The sequence below is a fragment of the Buteo buteo genome, chromosome 10, assembly GCF_964188355.1.
Source record: "Buteo buteo chromosome 10, bButBut1.hap1.1, whole genome shotgun sequence".
Taxonomy (NCBI): Eukaryota; Metazoa; Chordata; class Aves; order Accipitriformes; family Accipitridae; genus Buteo; species Buteo buteo.
The window spans coordinates 20,167,426-20,189,163 of NC_134180.1; the positions used below are offsets into that span (position 1 = coordinate 20,167,426).

Consider the following 21,738-nt stretch of genomic DNA (forward strand, 5'->3'; position numbering starts at 1 on the left):
GACCCTTTTGAATGTAGCATCTTTGTTTAAAAAAAAAAATTTAAAAAAAATCCATATTATGGATAAATACCTGGAAATATCTTAAAGTACCAAAACAAAATTTGAGGATGTTAGCTCATAACTGTTTTTCATTGTATTTAAACATTAAAGTGTAAGTTCATCTTTCCAGTAGTTAAGAAATATTACTTCTGTAATTTTAGAGAATATATTTTTATAGTTCCTTGAGACCACATATAGAACACTGGATTGGTGAAGTCGCTGGTCCCGTACCTCCAGTTTAAGATTCACTGATCAGCTAGCCACTACTTTCAGCAGGAGCCTGCTGCGAGACCCTAGCACAGGAACGCTCCCTTATGGCTTTATGGTAATGTACATTACATCCGGATAGAGTGAGCAATCCCTCTGTGGTCATTGCCCTGTGAATTCACTGTAATTGTAAACAATGTGTTTGCAGAAGTATGTCTAGTGACCGTAAATCTGCCAGAGCTTGTTAACAGCTTACTGTGAACACTAAAAATCATGTGACAAAACAAGCCCTGTTGAACTGATCCTCAGTTCAGCCAAATTTAAAACTACAGGCCTGAGAACAGCCTGACGATTAACATGAGAACATAGCGTTGTTGTTTTGGTTCATGTCTTTAATCTATCAAGCCCAGTAACCTGCCTTCGGCAATCTTGCCTCAGAAGAAAACTTCTCTCTGTATAATGCATCCAGCCAATGCGATATGCCATGCAAACGGGGGGAATTCCTTCCTAGCCTCTACTGAATCTGCTGTCAGCCTTGCTTATATGTGAAGAAGAGAGATGAAAAGATTAGATCTGCATTTGCACCTCAGTCTAACATTCTGTCATAAATACGCTGTATGCCAGATATCATATGCCAGAAAGGAAAAAGAGCACCAAGAAGCCCTGCCGCAGTTATTGCATGGGGCTACACCATCAAGAGCAAAGGCGTCCCGCCCTAGAGCAGGCAGAATGTTTCAGCAGGTACTGAACCGCACAAGCAGTTTGAATTGAAAGATTGGGAAGGTGGATATAAGTGATATTTCTAATTTTTTCTGTTTCTTTGAAGAACTAAGATTATTTCTTATATTACGTGCTTTTCAAATGAGTCCTACTGTGCACTTCTTTGTACAGCCCCAGTCAATAAAAAGTAAATGCCGACAAGCATGAAAGAAATACACCCAACATTTTCAAAATTGCCTGCCTACAGATACACTGTAAAATCACCTTCTGGTCAAAGATGCTAGGGCTTTCCAGGCTCAGTGTAGTTCCAGGAGGACCTGCAAGTTCTTAGTACAGCTGGAAGTTGGTATTCAGGTCACCCCTTCTGCTCTCCTGCGCTGTAGTGCTGTGCAGAGGACTGTCCCCAAATTCCTCAATCTGTATATAGTAATCTTATGTGCCATCATCTGGATGGAGAGTGTCAGATAGCTATTTTCTAGGCACCAGCTTTGAAGGGACAGGAAGAGAGTTCATAAAAAATTAGACAGAGGGAAGAGTTGGGTTTCTTGGAGCAAGGCTCGTCCTTTTTGCACGCAGATCTATGCTAACCACCAGTTGCCTGTATGCATGCAACAGATCCAAGTTGTTACAGGTCTTACAACACTGCTCTATGCAGACGCAATTGGAGGAGAACAGCAGGGCTAAATCCTGTCAAAGGTTTCAGTGCTGTAAAGTTATGGAATGCAACAAGCACACTTTGGATGTCTGTGCCCTTTGCTAATCTTTTATTTTGAAAACCCTTTGACATGTGGCCTGTACTTCTGGGCTCTTCTCACGTCACGGTCCTGTGCTTAGGAATCGTGGCAGACCTGATAACCTGGTCTGAATCCTCTGCTCAGGCTGGCTAGGGCGCAAGGTGGGCGTGCTGGTTTGAAACTTGAAAGCTGAGGAAGGAAACAGGCTGTCCACTTTGTTGCTAATTGCTGCTGGATGGGCAATGTTGTTTGCTATTGATATCCGCCATGATACTGCCATGAGATTGTTGGGAAACGAGATCTGTACTGGAGATACATCATCCCATGGTTGAGGCTGCTGTGCCTCTGCTTGCCTTTAAGTGCCTAAGACTTATGATGCATCTACTCTAAATATTTGCGTGGCATATATGTTATTGATAAGAATACTGCACGAGAACTTAAAAAGCTATCAGGAATAATATCCTCATGTTGTACAGAGTTCATCCCAGCTGTGGTTACATCATAGTAAAAGGTATTGCACAGAGAATGAATCTAGCCCATTGCACTATTTTGCCTGTCACTGAAACGCTTTCTCCTGCTGTTGTCTTGGGCTAAGACTGAGTTTTGGAAGTGCCATGCACCCCTGATAGTTCACACTAAAATGTTCACTGGCAATGGAGGACTGGCTTCAGCTGTGTCCAGCAAGGTAATTAATGTACCTAGCTGTGGGTAATAACAGGCTTGTACACCATGTTCTGTTGGGGTGAATTAAAAGCAAGTGCAATTAGTGCAATGGAGGAGGAAAAAATGCATTTGATTAAGGTAGCCAGCAAAACTTCAACAAACCAATTGAGCTTCATTATTTAACAGCTGTGTGACACATGTCTTGTAAATAATTTCACACATGCAGAACATTATCATAGAAACTGCAGATTTCATGCTAAATTTTCCAGTCTTTGGCTCTTAGTGCGTTCTAACCTCTTCCATTTGTGTAAGAATTACGTGTGACATTTCTCAGCTATTTTAAGAAGTGCTGCAGCATACCAATCATACAAAATAGCAGTCATAGTCCATGAAACAAGTAGCAACTGCAGCCAGTAACTCAAGCATTTGGTTAACATTACTGCTGTAGGTTTACTGTATGTTCTTTACCTACATATCAAGAGATACAACCTTCTTAACATCTTACGGAAATGAGATGAGGCTGGATGACTTTCCACAATAATTCATGGTGTCAGGCCAGGATAATGTTGGCAAGATCCCCTGACAGAGTAAATGAGGGTTTTTATTACCAGTGGGGACACATCAGGGCTTTCAGTAATCCCTCTGGCTTGTGCATTTAGCGCAACTCACAGCAAGGTGCAGAAAACAACAAAAAAGAATGCTTCTGATAAATCATTTTGTTAAGTAGCCTTTAAAAGCTGGTGTTTTACTGCTGAAGGAACAGTCCGCTACTCCGCTGTAGAATTACTAAGATTGTTTCTTTGCTGCTGGATGCAGTGTTGGACCTGTATGTCAAAACACTGCAGCCTCTTTTGCTTTGTATTTTAGACCTCCTTTCCTTCCTTGGTTCTCTCCTCATTTCTTAACTCTGCTTGTGCTGAGTGCGGAGCACTTGGTGACATTGCTTGATTTTTGGTGAGGTGCATCAGCCTGGGAAACAGCAGAATTTTGTGATGAAAGTGGAGCGACTCCAGCAGAGCGGGTTTCCTCCAGCAGTTTGTGTTGGTCTAAATCTTCATTTCTTTTTGTTTGGGCTTTACTATTTTATTATGTTTTTCTCTCTCTTTGTCTCTAAGGTGCATATTCTGTCTCTTTCAAACCGAGTTCCTGGGCTATGGATCCAGGCCTGGACCCCACTAACAATGCCAGTTAAACAAATACAGTTTCCTGAATACAACAGGAGGTCTGGGCTGAGTCTGATCACTGCAGAGTAACCGTGCTGGTTGTTAATAGGTTTTTCCTTCCTTCTGCTCTTCAGCTTTCCCTCAGTTGTGTAGTTTTCTCCTCAGCTGGCCTGGGCTCAGACACCCGCTGGCAGCAGCAGGGTGGCGGAAAGGTAACAAGCTTCCTTCAAATAACATTCTCTGTGCTCATGAGGGATATTAACCGAGGGCTGGCTTCCAACAAGTGCTGTGTCAGACACAGGAAAGCTGCTTTTTACCTCTGACTTCCCCTCCTGAACGGGGATTTGGGGATGGAGCTATAAACTACATCTCTTATTTCTTATTCATTTGAATCACTTGAGGCAATAGCTGGTTTTTTCCCTCCTTTTGCTCTATGACTTTTTTTTTTTTTCCCCTTTGCTTTCCTGACTGGCAATCTATCACTGAAATGCCTCCTCTTTTCTCCTTGTAATGGTTCTTCCTCTTGCAGTCCTACCCCTGAATACAGCTTTGAAATTTGAAGGGAGCTGACTCCCGCAAAGGATTGTATGCTCTCCAGTAGGGGAAGTAGGCAAGAAAAATCACACCTGTCCCTTAAAAATGGAGCCACGTAAAATAGGATTAGTAAAAAATGGGCAGTTTGGGAATCTGATAATACTCTTCTTACTATTTAACTTACATAATATTCTAGTTGCAAATGAGTCCTCTGTTTCTGGGAAGTGCAGAGGAGAGGAGGTTAACGTGAAACATCTAGGTTTAAGAATACAGTTTGCCATGATTAGCACATCAAGGAAGTCTAATTAGATCTACTTTTTAACCCTGTCAAACATAGGTTTTGTCTAAGGACCAAAAACTATGTCTAGTGCTCTGAGGACATGCATTTTGAGAATGTTTCTTTTAAGAGGAAAGTTAACCTAGCCCTGTGACAGCTTGATGTTCACAAAACTGCTCTGTAGTTTTTGGTAAATGTGAGATTTCTTTAATCTTTCTCTATCTGATATCAGTAGTTCACAGTGGTAAGGTAACCCATAATGCCTCAACAGCCACTGGTGCCGAAGCTGAAGGCAAGGTGGTAATACAGATATGACTAAATAAGCGTGTGGATGGGCGAGTAAAACTTGGAACATGAATTACGATGGTTCTCCATGACACACAGGAAAAGTTGTTTCAATAGTGCTTACCTATGTACCCAAGTGGACAGATGCAGTCATACTGTCCGATCTGGTTGAGACATGTTGCCCCGTTCAGGCATGGATCTGACACACATTCATTCACTTCCAGGTCACAGTGCTTGCCTTGGTAGCCTGGGACGCAGTAGCAGGAGTATTCACCAACCCCATCCCTGCATACTGCTCCATTGTGGCATGGTTCGGAAATGCATTCATCAAAATCCATTTCACAGAGTGTGCCTGTGTATCCTGCGCTACAAAGGCAGGTGGGCCCAGCCAGGCCATTTTGGCAGGTGCCTCCATGCTCACAAGGGTTTGTGTCACACACGCTGATAGCTGTTTCACAGGTAGGTCCATTATACCCAGCAGGGCACTTGCAAGTAAAGCTGAGGTTTCCAGCAGAGCTTAAACAGGTAGCGTTTTGAAGACAAGGGTTTGAGGAGCAAGGATCAGGGGTTTTATTGCAGAGTTCCTCCACACTGTCCACTGATGTGTCTGCACAGTGGCAAGTATTGTCTTTACGACCAGCAACGCATGTAGAGTTCTTTTGGCAAGAGTTTGACAGGCACCTGGAATCATTCCTCGTGCAAAGTGACTCTAGAAAGGAAGCACAAAAATTCCTGAGGACTTCCACAGCATTGGGAGTAACCAAGAGTGAAAGAAGTGCAACTCTTAACACAACCGTGCTTCAAAACCAACAGCTCCAATTGTTGGCTGTTGAGAAGAAAAGAGGGCTGGTAACTGTGTGGTGCATATTAGTAGACTAATAAATGTAAAATGAAAACAATTATGAAACTGTGAGTAGGTTGTAATTTCCTGTTCTTGCCTCTTCCAACAACTATGGCCTGGAGTGTCAGGATTGCTTAACACTATATTAAGAGTACAGTTGCAACAATACTGGTGGTTGTCAACAGATATCCAGCAATATGGAATGCATTTAGGTATATTTAAGACAACTTTTTTTTTTTTTTTTTTTACTAGACAAAGGAGTTGAACCACATTTTTCAGTTCAGTACCACTTGGTAGTCTCTTGTGGTGGAATTTTTTTGTATTAGATTTCAACAAAGCTAAATGACTCGGATGCAGTTATAGCTCAAGTGGTTCAAACCACCATGCACTTTGATTTTGACTTCCTGATTATAAATAGTAATTTGACAGCTGTACAGCATTTCCATCACAAAGAATCTCCCAAACACCTGATATTCAAAATAGCCCTCTGAGAACCTTCCAGCCTCTGAGGCTGGAAGGACATGGTGAACATGGTATAAATAGCTTCCTTACCCTCCAGGAATGGAGTTCCTGGCAGTAATTAAAGGCAACCTGGAGTTGCCTTGCTGCTGTAAAGACTGGCTGACAATAACAATAGCTACTTCTCACTTCCCAATCAAGGAGTGAACTGTTACCAGCATTGTTCATATCCCACAACTGAGATACACTGATAGACTTAAAGCAGTGAAAGTAGTGAAGGATGTTCTTTCTAGTAAAAGAAAACAGGAATTTTGCCATGAAATTGTATAACTTTTAAAATCATGATGAATTGTCTCCATAACAAAATAAATGGTTGTATTCAGATAAGCATAGCTTATATATGTAGGTATATACCTTCTGCCCTAAATTCAGTGTTAGGCATACTAAGCAATAGCAACAAGGTGCCAAATAGTGGGTGCCTGAGGTAAGTGTGTTGACCTGGGCTGAATCCTCTGCAGTCACAGCTTCGCTGCCAACAGTGTGAAGTGAGCTAGACTGAAGCTTGGGTACTTTTATGTGTGCTATAATCAGGTCTCCCATATGCAGCACAGACGTAGGTGAAGAGTGCAATGGGGTTCTATTGATTAAATTCATCTCATAATATCATGTTGCTTCTGTCATGACTTCCCATTGCTTTGGTGTGGGTCAGTGGAAAAGGTGTTAATCATCAGCACACATCCTGCAGCGTTTGGGATTTTTGTTAGGTATAAACTGACTCAAGGCTGTGGATAGAGATGGTAAGACCTAAAGGGATGATTGCAAATGGGGTGTTTGCTCTAGACCTCTATCTTGGTCTAAAGGTCAAGCTTTGGAATGCTGTGGAGAGGCTAGTGGAAGAACTGGAGTTGCCTCCAAATACTGTGCTAGTAAAATGAAACAATGGCAGATCAAACTGCATAGACAGTGATTAATGGAAAGAAGAAAGGCAAGTAGTTACTTAGTGACATAAACCACCTAGAAGACAGGGACCATATAAATACTGACCTAAAAAGCCAAATGCATGTACAGTATTTAACTCCTACTGATCAAATTGGAAAATCTGATCTGGAGTATAAGAGGAGTTCTATCCAGTACAATTTTTTCTTTTGCAACTGATTTTCACTGTAAGAAATCCTCTGCTGTATAGTGAACAGCTGAATACCATCAGACTTCTAATGTGATTATGATGTGACATTCCTCAAAGTATGAGGGTAAAACTGTAAAAAAATATTTTGCATATTGCTAGAGAAAAAAAAAATTATCACTGGAGGGGAAAAAAGCAGTCATATATTGGCCAAGAATCTATGAAATAAAGCTGAATGTTCCTTTGGAGAGAAAGTAGTGATTCAGAAGGGAAAGACTAGTGGGCTGGAGAATGAATGTTGCATTAAATGATCTATATGAGAGTCCTGTGAACATCCTATTTTCTTCTTTCAGTTTATACTTTTATTCTGCAGTCTTGTTTGGAAATAGGAAGGTTATGTCTTCTTCAGCAGTTACTTGAAAATGAATGGCAGAACAGTGTATGTTTGTGCAAATAGGGTGTTGTGGATGAGCTGAACATCTTGGAGAAATTCAGACTCATCTACCACCAGTCTCTAATTTCTCCCTGATTCTTGGAACTGAGATTCAGGAGGGTGGACACAATAGAGAAGGAGATGGGGCACTGAAAGAGAAGCAGCATGTAGAGATGCTTATCAATAACTGGGGCTAGACCAATACTGATAAAGTCCTGGGACAGATCCCTGGCTGGGCAAGTGAGAGGCTAGGGTTGGTCACCTGAGGATAACAACCAACCACTGAGAATACAAACTGACTGATGAGGGTGCATTTTCACAGTGTGTATTTTAATACATAATATCATTTAATCTGTTTTCCCAGGAAGGGGAAGCGGAGGAAGAAAGCCTCAGAGAGATTTACCAGCTTAGGAAAGACAGCTTATGTAGGTATGACACTATGATAATAAATGGGGAGGTTGGAAAAGTTACCTTGTGCTTCATTGTTGTGCCTTCTGACTTGAGGTGTACACAGGAGCAGCAGTGCCTCTGAGAATAAGAAGCACCAACCTGAATGAACTTGAGGCTCATAAATAGGTGCATTTACTGAGTCAAATACCTAATTAATACTTGTTTGAACAAGCAGAAGAGAGATTTATGTAGTAACATCGATAGTAAGTGACATCATGATTTAAAACAAACTAACAGTTGTCTTAAGGATTACATAGAAATAGTTTCATGATTGTTTCTTTTGGGGTGTTGCATGTATAAGTAAAACATGAGAAATGTATTTTGTTTGAACTATTTTTAGCTGTTGTCATGCTCCTACATACCAGACATGCAGGAGAGAAATGTCTAGAAAAGGTATGGTCTTTTCTTGGTAAAGATTATCTTTATTTAATGCAGGCTAAGATAGATCTGATTAAGAAAGCAAGCTAGACATTGATTAGCAGGAGGAGAACTGGAGCTTTACCTGCTGTTCTTTGAAGGAAAACAGGACAAAAATAGTACTTCTGATTTAGCCTGCCTTTAAAATGACCATTCCCAAACCTGTTAACATTCTGTTTTGCACTGGGAGCAGATAGTTCGTCCTAACATGGTGTCAGTTTTACTTCCCCCAGCTCACAGCTCTCACTGAATGCAAAATTCAAGACATTGGCCATGGTGTACTGACTCGCTCCACAGTCAGCAGTCTCATGGACCTTTCTGCTCCTCAGCACACCCTCATGTATGTTCTGGTGTCCTAGTTTACACCATTTTATATATTACTGTGCTGATTTTGGCTGGGATAGAGTTAATTTTCTTTGTAGTAGCTGGTATGGTGCTGGTTTGGATTTGTGTTGGAAACAGTGTTGATAACACAGGATGTTTTCGTTACTGCTGAGTCAAGGCCTTTTCTGCTTCTCACACCACCCCACCAGCGAGGAGGCTGGGGGTGGGCACAAGAAGTTGGGAGGGGACACAGCTGGGACAGCTGACCCCAACTGGCCAAAGGGATATTCCAGACCATAGGACGTCACGCTCAGCATAGAAAGCTGGGGCAAGAAGAAAGGGGGAGTTATGGTGTTTGTCTTCCCAAGTAACGGTTACGTGTGATGGAGCCCTGCTTTCCTGGAGATGGCTGAACACCTGCCTGCCGATGGGAAGTGGGGAATGAATTCCTAGTTTTGCTTTGCTTGCGTGCACGGCTTTTGCTTTACCTGTTAAACTGTCTTTATCTCAGCCCATGAGTTTTCTCACTGTTACCCTTCTGATTCTCTCCCCCATCCCACTGTGAGGGATGTTGAGTGAGTGACCAGCTGTGTGGTGCTTAGTTGCCAGCTGGGGTTAAACCATTGCAATTACCCATGTGTTTCGTTTCTTTAGCCTGGATAATAAAGAGCTTACTGCAATCTATTAATTACAGTTAAAATGAGCAAAACTGTGTTCCTTACGAACTTTCACATCCCACATTTTTCTTGGGATTGCACAACTTTAAAGAGCTTTCCTTTCAGTCTATGTACTTAAAATTAATTAAAATTGCATGTTTGAAGAAACATTGCAAATTTGAAGAAATTAACTATGATCAAGTTACAGCATTATCTAACTATTGTACTGTGTAAACTACAAGAGGTGAGGTCTGTCATTCAAGTGCTTCTTCAGTAGGACCACTGTGACATGAGAAGCAATTTAGTTAATTATTACTGCTTTTCCAGAGATAATTTGCATGCAACAACTCAATTTGTTGTTGTAATGACTGTGTGTGAGAGGAACTGACGCATTTGCCAGTCTGCAGTTTTGATAGCAACATAGTAGCTTTGAGCACTGGTTTAAAAAGCTTCATAGCTCTCTGGGGCAGTAACAGTGGATGGAAAATGAGAGAAGGGGAAAGAAAGCCCTGAAAGCACAGTCTGTAGTGAAGGCAACCAATTTGTCTCCAAGGTGACACCACAATAGGAAAAACATGAAACAGAAAACCTTTCCTGGATTTTTTAAACTAGTATCTTAATTTCAACTCCTCTGGCTAAAATAAATAAATAAATAAAACATTATTATGCAGAAATTGCATAATAATTTATACAATTATTATGCAGAAATTGCCAACAGACAATTCAATAAATCCAATACTCCCTAGAGGATGCTTTTGTCTGATTTGTACTACAAGCTTACAGCGAAGCAATAAAGTTTTTGGAGTTTCATCTTCATTCTAATATGCTGTGCCTTTTTTTTTATTATTTGTATAGTTCTTGAGGAACACAAGTTCTGAAGGTCTTAGCAGAGATGTAATCACTGTTGAGTTTTAGCTTACTTGTGATTTAAAGGCTAGGACCAAGAGTTTTTGTTAGGGGTGCTGTATGGTAGTTTTGCCCCAGCAGCAAAACTGCATCTCAAAAAGGTGATCATCAAAAGCTATGCAATTATCCTACTGTGGTTATCAAATGGTATGCAGTTCACCAGGACGTTCCCATGATTTTTTTGAGAAAATCATGTTCCTAAATGACAGGAGTGCTTCAGAAAATCCTTGGATCCTGGACCACTAGTTAGAGCACCATTTTCCACCTATTTGAGACAAGTTATTTACAGTACCTCCCTTCCTGCTCCATGGAAACTCCATTTCCCTGCTGCTCTGGAGGGATGTGGAAGGATGGATTTGGGAACATATTGAGCTATTGAGAGCTGTGTGGAAATGAGGGAGGAAGAAGTTCATAGCATTCATAGCATTCTCCCGTGCTCTGCAATGTGATGTGGCAGAGTATGACGGTGTCTGATGCAAAGGCTGGCTCAGTTTGAGCCAATGGCTATAGAATATTCTCTACCACGTTTGCAAAAAGAGCTCTAAGGGATAGAAATGTTTCAGTGTTTTGGGGAGCTTGATTTTTTGTAAGGCTGCAGAGGGATAACCTGAAAAGGCCTCATGTTCTAGCACCGGTATGCAAAGGAGTCATTTTCATTCTTCAGCAATTAAGGTCACTTCAGCAGTGACTTGTTCTGACAGAGAGTCTTAAAACTTGTATGTGACATTAGAAAAATCGAAACAAAATGCTGATCACTTTTGATTTACACTGACCGACACTTGAGATAATTATCAGCCTCTTTATAAACATTGGTACATTAATCTAATTATGAGAGGAATTAGTGCCAAGCATTCTCCCTCATGGTTAAGTCTTTTAGATGCAGATGGGATGTTTAGCAGTAAAATTCTTTGCAGTAAAGCTTGCCATCTACTGGCAAATCATCGGTACTACTAGAAACATGTCAATACCTGAATCTTTTACAAGAACTAGCACAAATTATTAAATGTAAGAAATGACAAGAAAAAGACAGTAATTTTTTTCCTCTTGGATAAGCTTATTTAAATTCATTAAAGTGATCTTGTTAGTGTATGAGTAGTTGAGCTTATATAGCTAATCAGCACTAAAAATGCACAATTTTGACTAGTAAAGACTTCTCATTAGTGATCAGAAACCACTGTAGTGATACAAACCAATTTTTAGGATATTGGAAATGCATGACAATGAGCATAGGAGGGAAAAATTAAATTAGTGGGAAAGTTAACAAAAACAGGGCAGTTTTGAAAGGGCCAAAGCAATTTAGCACAGATCTTCCGACTCCTGACAAGGAAACCAGGGTTCCTCAGTAAAGCAGGTAATGTTGAAGAGCTCATCTGTATATCTTTCCTGACAATTTGGAGGGTTTTTTTCTAGATCCTGTTTGAATCAGAGACCTAGAGAGTTCACGTGTTCTTTTCAAAATATTCTGCTATCTTAACTTGATAAAATCAAAAGTAAAGTGAATTGATGATCCCCAATTCTGAGAATCTGATTAGCAATCTCAGCCATTCAAAGCCAACAGAAAACCCCTAGCAAACTGTGTTGGGTTGTGTCAGGGATATTTTTCAGCAAAGACTTGTTCTTTCAGGACATGACTCTTCTACAAGTTGGTGAAAGATCATAATCATCAACAGCATTTAAAATCAAACTTCAGTCACTGCTAATCATGTTGTTATCAACTGGAGTTCACTTGACTGTGGTCATGCCTGCACTTTGCTAATCATCTCATCATGCCAGGAGGCTGCTTGTAATTTGCAATGCTATTCTTCAAATGTGCTTCCTTCCCCTGAAGGAGTACTCTAAGCTTCAAAGAAGCTCTCAACACTAACAGCTTCAGAGTCTTTTACATAAGCTGTAAAGATTTTTCTGACCTTCTTAACAGAGCCAGTCTATCTTCTAGAAAAAAAAAAAATCTCTGAGAAGATAGAGAACTTCTTGATATCCATAGTCATCAACATTGATGAGTTTACTGTGCTTTGAGGAGGATTTCTTTCTTTTTTTCTTTTTTTTTTTTAACAAAGAGTTATTACTTCACACGTTTGAATTAAATCTAGGAAGCTACACCAGCTAATGCAGATAAAGCAGTTCACAGTGAAATCTGACTTTTTATAAACTCATACGTTTTGGAAAGAAATAGATAGCAAAAAAACAATATGCTGGTTTACAGGTTGAGAAATGAAATTTTAAAAATACTCCTAAGGAAAAAATGATCGAATTACAATGGCAAAAAAAAAAGTGTGTTTTTTTTTTTAAAAACAAACCCCAAACAACCCAGATAATGTGTGTTTTGGGGTGTGTGTGTGTGTTTTTTTAATTTGCTAAAATAGCTTATATAATTGACATCTTGCTTGTGGTCAGTCACTAGAAAAATAAAATTTCATTGGTATAAATGAAGCAACCATTGCTTCTCTTAATGCTATTATTTCAATCTGTCTTCTGTTGAATCAAAACTGGCATACAACATTTTTTCACAACTGAAGGCTTACCTTATGATCAAATAAGCTCAGTAAAGAAGTCATGGGATAACATATTGGTAGAAAGGGTTTAGATAGCCCGGTGTCTGGAGTTAGAAATGAGAACCTTCAATGCTTATGTTCATTTCTTGTTTAAAACTTGCCCCTGGGATTTTAAAACAAGTATGTGAATTTGTGTCACTGAAATATCAAGCTCTGTGACTTTAGTGAGAATGACTTTAGTGAGATCTTGAAATAATTAGCATTTAACTGGAAATATTAAAATATTGCCCAAGGCATTTAATGCTGCATTGAAGAGCGCTTGGTTTTGGTATAACTAAGCATATCTCCATTTATCTGCAGTGCACCATGGCATGGAAAATACAGTTCATCACTATGACAATAACTTCCTTGCAAAGACAGCCTTAGAAAGTTGTGGGTGTGCATATACATTCAATCTTGAAGTATCTTGAAGAACTAGGGAAGAGATGAGCACAGCTGCATAATTGACAGTGACAGAGATTGGGATCAGATACCTTCACCATGGACTGAAAGGCAGAGATGCCATTCATGGATCAGCACTTGGCAGATGGGGAAGAAAAGAACATGAAACCATGCCATTCTGTATAAAACAGAGCCAGGTAAGGGGCTCTCTTAGCCCTCAAAATAGCTTTTCCATTGAGGTTCTCTGTGAATAGATCATTTCAGTTTTTCCACACAGTTCTGATTTCCAGACTAAAGTCTCAAACTTCCTAAGCATTTCACTAACACTATTTTACCCCTTCCCTTCCCATCTCCCAATATGTTTGTATACCTTCTTAATTATTTAATGTAATGAGTGGCTTGTAGTTACTGTAGTGCCATTTCTCCTTTGCAAGCTTCACCTGGGAGGAAAGCACCAGCCCCAGGACCTGACCTGCTCTATATGCAGCTGGAATTATTACTCAATCTGCTCAATGAAAAAGCTTACCTTGGGAAGGTATGAACAATCTTTGGCCAAACAAGCAAGCACTTACTGTTGTATGTACAAATATTGCGGTCATAAAGGGTTAATCCTGAATCTTTAACTTCAATTGTGTGTCCAAAACATCCTAGCATGTTGTTATAGAAACCACTTAGAGGCTTTACATCTTGAATCATGATTATTACCATAGTAACCACCAATGCACACAGGTAGAAAAGAAAAAAAGGAGGTTACACAAATGTTCCATTTCTATCAAGGCAATTTTGTTTTCAAGTACATTTTATCAGCAAAACCAAGGAAAGTAAATTAACAACTTATTTTCTGAAGCAGAAGTATTGCATATTAGCATAAGAGTAACATCTGAGTAGCATTAAAATTTTAAAATGCTGTTTTGGAAACACTTTAAGATTAAAGCTACTGATGATTCAAATTACGGAACTCGTTATTAAATCAGTGTCTCTATTTCACTCTTCTCCAAACCTTCCTGCAAGCTCACACTAATTTGGTGCTGCTCCCCAAGAACGAAGGCTGTTACTGTTGGCTGTCACTTTTCTTCGCTTCCTTTTTACCTTTGTGCCATCCCAGCCTTCTTTACCCTATTGGCACTTCAGCAGCAGCAGTCCTTACAGCTGCGCCGACTGATGATACTAAGCACAGCAACAATTTGACAGGCTTTCCTACAGAGCAGCTGTGCCAGGAATGTTTTATCACACCGCGGTAAGGTGTGTTACTTCAAAGGCACTCACCTGGTGTGCATGCGCATGGCTGCTTCCCGGCTAGAGCAAGAGTGCTGGAGAAAAGAGGGGAGTGGGTACAGCTCATTAGCTTGTGAATTGTGTTGTCAGCAGTGGACAAATAAAACAAACATCTCAAAAATGAGGTAAATGTTTTCTTCCAAAAGTAAATATTTTTTGGCTCTCACTTTATCTTGCACCATAGCCTAGTGCCTGTGCTGGGAACAGGAGGAGAATCAGGTGCAGGAGCTGAGCAGGGCTCCTGCAGATTGGATGGGGAGGATTTTGGGTTCAGCTGGACATCAAGGCATGGTGCTACTAGCAATGCAAATGGACAGGTTTCTAATGTGAAAAGAGTTTATCCACTGCTTCTTTATGTTTAGCACTGCAGCGCTGCAGCTTAAGTTGATAGTGCATAGTGATCATCGTGCTTTTACTATGCGCAGATATTTTTGTTTGTATAAGATGCAGGACAGTGGCCGATCAGGCCCAGAAGGGAGCTGATAGCCATTACAGTAAACAATGCAGACGCTGAACTGATTTCTGCTGAGCAGTCCCAACAACTGTATACACTCTATCTGAACATAACTTTAATAGTTTCATGATATGTCTCCACATTCTTATCTTCTGAGTCTGCAGAATAGTAAAAACATGAGTGTAAAGAGGTGTTCCTTCTCCCTTTAGAAGTAGTGAAATTTCTTTTTAGTTGAATTCACACAGCAGAATTTATTCTTAATACTACAGAAAACAGGATTCTTCCACACGGGGACATGGTCTATAAATAGGAGGTGAGCAACAACCATGATACATGGTGGTGGGAACCTGGGGGCCAGCCTCAAGTTTGCCTTTCTCGCAGCTCTTCAGAGGCAAAGAACATGGAAAATTTATTGTGCTCAAGATCTGAAACAATTTTATTTAGGTAATAAACTTGATTGCTTATAGGAAAGATTTGGTGATTCTGCAGGTTAAATGTCTTTGTCTCAAGGATTCAGTCAATACCCTTCCTGCCTGCAGTGCTCTGAGGGTTTCATTAAAGCTGGGGACATCCTCAGCATATAACTCAGGATACAGAGCTGCGTGTGTAAAGATCTCTCCTGTGAGATGAAAGGTTTTGCAGAAATAAAGAGAGAAAACCTAGGTGGTTTAGTTAGGGGTGTGAATTATGTCTTATACTTTAAAACGTTATCCTGTATTGCTTGCCCTTAGTGAGGTTTCTCAGCATGCCTAGATGAACTTGTTTGGATGGATGGATTTGTAATGTTTTTGTGAAAGGTGTTGCTCCTGCCTTGCTCCCAAGAGGTACAAACATGGCAGCATCAAGCCATTTAAAATTAATGGAAGCATAATCTGGTGTTTCCAAACCTGGTATCGGAACCCAGTGAGGGGTACAAGTGGTGCTGGAGAAGTGGAAAAATGAAAGCAATGCTTGCACTTGGAAGAATACCACCTGTATTCACAGCTATGCTAAGGAGGAAGGCTAAAACGTACACCTTGGAAGCAGATGCATGGCAAAATAACGAGGGAAATGGTCAGAGCCAAAAAGGGTTGCAGAAAGACCAAAGCATGGTCACTTCTCTGCAACAATGGGGGATTTTCAGGAACACAGAGGGAGTAACACAGCATAAAACTGTCAGTTTGTGAGTTTGGGTGAAATCCAGTCACTCCTGGTTCTGTTTGAATTCCAAGTAGTGGAAAATAGGGAGCAAAGGAGCTGTTGCCTCTTAAAGAGGCCAAATTTCACCTTGAGATACACAAGGTCTCACAGCTTCTCTGGAGTCTGGAAAGAGTTTATGGCACTTTGCCCTTGTGTAAGACAGAGGCTCCCAGCTCCCATTGAGCTCCTGGCTCCCACTGAATTCAGCCTCAGCAAGGAGCTGGGGACTTGGCTGGGCTGGGATACACTGCCCCTCACACAGACCAGCTACCGCTGACTTGCAGTGCTGAGATTTCATTTAGGTCAGAACATGCAAGCAGCTGTGCTACCACTGTGCTCAACTACTAACATGGGAAAGAAAAAGCAGTCAAAAGTGCTGCCAATTGCTGCTAGGTCTTTGATCTACCGAGCTTGGAGTAGAGGGACTAAAAATTGAATACGAAATTGACTTCAGGTCCAAATTCTGTGTTCGTGTGTTTGCTTTTGAAAGCTGTTAGAAGGCATCCTCTTATTTAAAACCACCTTTTTCTGTGGTTCTGCTGTCTACTTCATTACCTCTTTTCATAATACGAAAACAGCACACAGTGATTCTGATATACAGTAGCGCATAAGGGTGCTTTGATTTTAAAACATAGCCTCAGATGTCTGTAACACTGACCCAGGTGTGATTTTTTTCTGTGAGTCAAAATTGGATAGGCTTAAAGCCCTGATTATTAGAAATGCATCATACCAACCTGTAACCTGGGGCAAGAATTTCTCTTCTGGTCAGGGCTATTTTTGCCTCCACTTTGCAAGTCACAGACTTCAGAAAATTAGGTTTTCCCCTCTGTAAGTCATGCTTAAATTTTGGCTTCAAGAAAATATGTATATGTTCATTGGTCAAATGCACTACACTAGTAAGTAATAGGGTGTCGTGGTTTAACCCCAGCCAGCAACTAAGCACCACGCAGCCGCTCACTCACTCCCCCCCCACCCAGTGGGATGGGGGAGAAAATCAGGAAAAGAAGTAAAACTCCTGGGTTGAGATAAGAACGGTTTAATAGAACAGAAAAGAGGAAACTAATAATGATAATGATAACACTAACAAAATGACAGCAGTAGTAATAAAAGGATTGAAATGTACAAATGATGCGCAGGGCAATTGCTCACCACCCGCCGACCGACACCCAGCCCGTCCCCGAGCAGCCAAAAACCCTGCCCCCCCCCCTTCCTAGTTCCTAAACTAGATGGGACGCCACATGGTATGGAATACACTGTTGGCCAGTTTGGGTCAGGTGCCCTGGCTGGGCATGAGAAGCTGAAAAATCCTTGACTATAGTCTAAACACTACTGAGCAACAACTGAAAACATCAGTGTTATCAGCATTCTTCACATACTGAACTCAAAACATAGCACTGTACCAGCTACTAGGAAGACAGTTAATTCTATCCCAGCTGAAACCAGGACATAGGGAAAATGTTATTGTCAGCTGTATCACACAGGTATATGTTCACAGCCAAGTTTTGATGACTCCCGATCAAACATAGTCTCCACAAGCACTTGTTTTTATGGCATTCAGAAAACCAGAAGATCCCATCAAGGCACATCACATCAGATGCACCATATCCCTTCTGCAGAGCCAAATCTCTAGCAACAAAATGCACATTCAGAAAATAATGCTTTTTAACATACTAGAACAGGGGCAAAAAGATGACAAAACACATAAGGATTTTTATAGATCTATTCCTTTTCCCAGCTGGCTTACTATGCTCCGCTTTGAAGTCTGTAAGGAAAAGAATGTTTTAAAGTTTCTAGGTGCAAAGCTGTGTACTGATGTTGAGATTGCCTCCAGTAGGTTCTCAGTAACACAGCTGAGAAATAAATGTTGCTGAAGCCAACAAAATGCAGCTTAATAGCAAGATCAGCTCCAACTTTAGACTAGCATCACACTGATATCCATAGCCACTGGAGTGCATGCTGTCCCTCCAGGCTTGCTGAATGCATAGTCCTTTTCTCACACCATTTCAGTTTCATACTATGTAACAGTACTCTCATATCAAAATCATGATGCTGCTTCTCCTGTCTCCCCAGAATTTAAAAAAGTAATCGGCCCTGTGGCAGATTAGCATTATGTTGCTGGAAATACAGTGCATTGTGATTTAAATGCCACAGGAATCAGAAGAAAGCTTCAGTGCAGCTATGATGCACAGTACGTACAGAGAAAGCAAGGTCTTTCTTTTCCACTGTGAACTTTGTAGAGTTCACATTCCAGCCCTTTCTGTTATTTACTAAATTCTTTTCAACAGAAATCACCCATGATTAGCTCTGTATGAGCTAATTACCAATTGGGATTTAGAGACTGCTTGGGAAAAGTCACAGCTCCTGTATTTTGGGACAGGCTAGAGCCTAACAGAGGGAACTGGCGCAACCAGAATTTCCATCTGCTATCCTGCTGAGATCCTGTGCTGAGAGCAGCTACCAACAGGGCCAAGGGCATAACACTGGATTGGTGAAGAACAATGACGTGATCGTGATCTGCACAAGCTGCCCTCACTGACCTCATACAGATAAAAATCAGTCACAGGCCCAATAGAAGGATGCTAACTTTTGCAGAGGGCTAGACTTTTGAATGCTAGTTTCATGTAACAGTGAAGACCCACATTGGTCATGGCTCTGACAGAACATCAGTGGTAGCTTTCCTGACCTGCAAACAGACTGTATTGTAGCATCCTAAAAAATCTACTGACTTGTAACAGAGGAAGAATGAATCTGTTTCATCTGGAGTAAGCTCGGAAGCAGATCCAAGTAAGACTCTAAACTACAGGATATGAAATTACTAGTCTCAGTCCACAGACCACCATGGTTTCCTCTCCCCTGTTTTCAAGAACTGTTTGCTGATTAATGGCAATACTCTATGTCCACCCCCAGCACACTATATAACCTGCAGAGAGGTTGTCCCACCAGCTCCCCCTTTCCCTAAGAGCCACAACCCTCTCCTTGTCCATACTACAATCCTAGAAAGGACTGGCCAAGCCCTTGCTTGATGACACCCCGGAACTCGATTGCACCTGACAGCAATGCAGTGTATTCTAATGAAAGACTGAAAGTTAAATAAGAGCCAAGAGAATAGCAGCTGCAGGTCATATTGTCTTGTCTGTCATATGAGAACTTGGACTGAATGGAGTTTGCAGGACAACAGAAACTATTTCTGTGAGAGGTATTCATGAGTTTTTGGAGGTTGCTAGGAAAATCAGAATTCTTATTCTACTGCTATCTACAAAGCAAGCCCTCAGTTTGACATTTACTGTTCTGTTCAGATAAGAAGCTGGCTCTATCACATGGTTATTTATGCAGCTCATTTGGTTGCCTTTCACTTTGCAGCAGAACATGATGATGAGTCTGTCTAGTGGTGATCACAGCAAAGTGCACTGAGCTTGTGACACTGCCAGGCCAGACAGGGCTGGTAGACCTCCTGCTCTCATCAGCCCTGGCATATTTTTATGTCACAGCACTTGTCTGGCTGACTGAGTCACCTGATGCCTTTCTCAGAGGGTTCAAGGCTATAGGTGTCACACTAGTCCAGATGCCCTACTGAGATGACAATTTTCCTTCCTTGTCTCCTACATAACAATAACAGAAAAAAACCTTTGAGCTATAAAATTTATTCGCAAACCCCTTTTTATGTCTGATTTTTGGAAACTTTAACAAGTCAGAGGTTGTATGATACCCTGAGAACTTAAGCCCCTGTTTTTCACACACACTCTACTCCATAAATAGAACAAGGTATCATAAACTAAGGCCCAGCAGCAACACTGAATGCTGTTTTACATATTACTATCCCTTATAGAATGGTTTGCTTCTGCTGTTATCCATAAGGAACCTTTGAAATTGGAAGAACTGGAGAACAAAATAAATGTTATGGAGGTAGAAGAGAGTGGACAGAGTATTACCAGCAATACCATTGTTAAACAGCAGTAAGTTATCACTTGCCAGCTGTACCACAGTGAAGTAATTATGTGAGTTCTCCTATCCCATTCAATACATAGTGAAAGGCATTCTTTTCTAACTAGGGAATTTCCTAGGATTTCTGCTAACATGTTTTTCCTTTGCAATTGCAATGGGCTGGAAGCATGCAGGCAGTCCACTGATGAGAGGCTACAGTTCAATGGCTTTAGGAAGCCTCAGTAAGGACCTGGCCCTCCTTTGCTTGGAAGCTACTTTTTAAGGTCAGGCTCTCACCCTTGGTATCTGCCTGGCCATGCACTCCACCGATCCAGTCCTGGAGCCTGACCTGGGCTTGGCCTCACTACAGACCTGCCTGGTGATCACTGGACTACAGCTTGACCCTGGTTACTCTGCTCCAGAACTGATCCTGATTCTGACTCATTGACTGCAGCATCACTACAGACTTGTCTGGCCATCACTGGGTTGTAGCTAACTCCAGCTGCCATCACCTGCTCTGCCTGCCTTGCTCAGGTCCAGTAGGACTGATCTCTTCAAGGTAAGGCCACTGCCCTGACTGCTCTGCTGTCATCCTCAGCTCCCAGCTCCCCTTCCCTTGCAGAGCAGCCCACACTTGCTGCTCCCTGGCCACGCCGTGCCAACCTGAACTGGTTTTCTTAGCTTAAGCTTAAGCTTAAGCTAAGAAGAATCTCAAGCTGCAAACCTACACGTGCCAGACATGGAGAAGAAGGACATGTTTTGGGTTGGGTTTTTTTAAGTGTTACACTGAAGTGTTAGTGCTTTCAAAGCACTTTCCATGTTCAAAGCACTGTGCAAGCATCCTAGAGTTCAGGGGAATTACACCAACTGTACTAGCATGAGCCATGCGGAGTCAGAGATCTCACAGGGAATCTCTTGGCCTTGCAGCACTGATCCCAGTCTCCAGTGGGTCCTTTGAGGAGGAGTGACTGACCCAAAGGAAGAGCAAGAGTAGGTATTGAAACCCACTCTATAATTAGGGATGCCTTTCTCTGAAACCTTTGTAAGATGCTTCATTGTAGAAGTAAAGCAAACCCAGAATATTCACCAGCATCAGGGTATGCCCAGGAGCCTTCCTTGGGGAACACACTAAGTAATAAGCCTTTCATATTAGAGGAATATCACTAAAAGTCAAATTGTTTCTATAAGCCTAATGTGGTGGTGTGTTTTATAATAAAAATGTCTGCCACTAGGGCATTAAATACCTGCTATAAATGAAGAGGTATCCAGCAAACCTTCGTCAAAATTAGATCAGCAAGATTTTTGCCAGTAAAATGATACAAAATTCAAAACCTTGAATAAACAAACACTATCCAGTAGCAATCAGTATAGTGGTGTCATTTCTTGGAGGTTTTTTATTATTATTTTGTTTCCCTGTTAATATTCTCCTTTATTTCCTCTGTTTATTTAATTTACGTAAGAGGTAGATCTGACTCCTTGTCTCTCCTTCCTTTCCTAGTTCTGACTTTTCTGCCTTAGATTTTTTCCATGCATTCTCTTTTCTTCCTCTGAGGCCTGACCCAAAGCAGACTTGGATTTACAGGTCAGCAATGGGAAGTTACAGTAACTTTGTGTGGCTGGTAGGCGAGCCTGCAGTAATTGCAGCCCCAGGACACAAGGTCACTGGTGGCACCAGCTTGACAGGGTAACATAGATTCCTCCAGAGCTGCGTGGAAGTGCTCCCACCCCACAAAATGATCCAGAGG

General features: G+C 41.3%; 1 protein-coding gene across 1 annotated transcript in view; it reads right to left on the bottom strand.

Annotated features, from left to right (window-relative positions):
• The window catches only part of CRB1 (crumbs cell polarity complex component 1), a 108,991-nt gene that overhangs the window by 68,536 nt on the left and 18,717 nt on the right, over nt 1-21,738 (bottom strand). Inside the window, 1 exon segment of the mRNA XM_075037429.1 lies at nt 4,747-5,331. Coding sequence (XP_074893530.1) covers nt 4,747-5,331 — 585 coding nt within the window.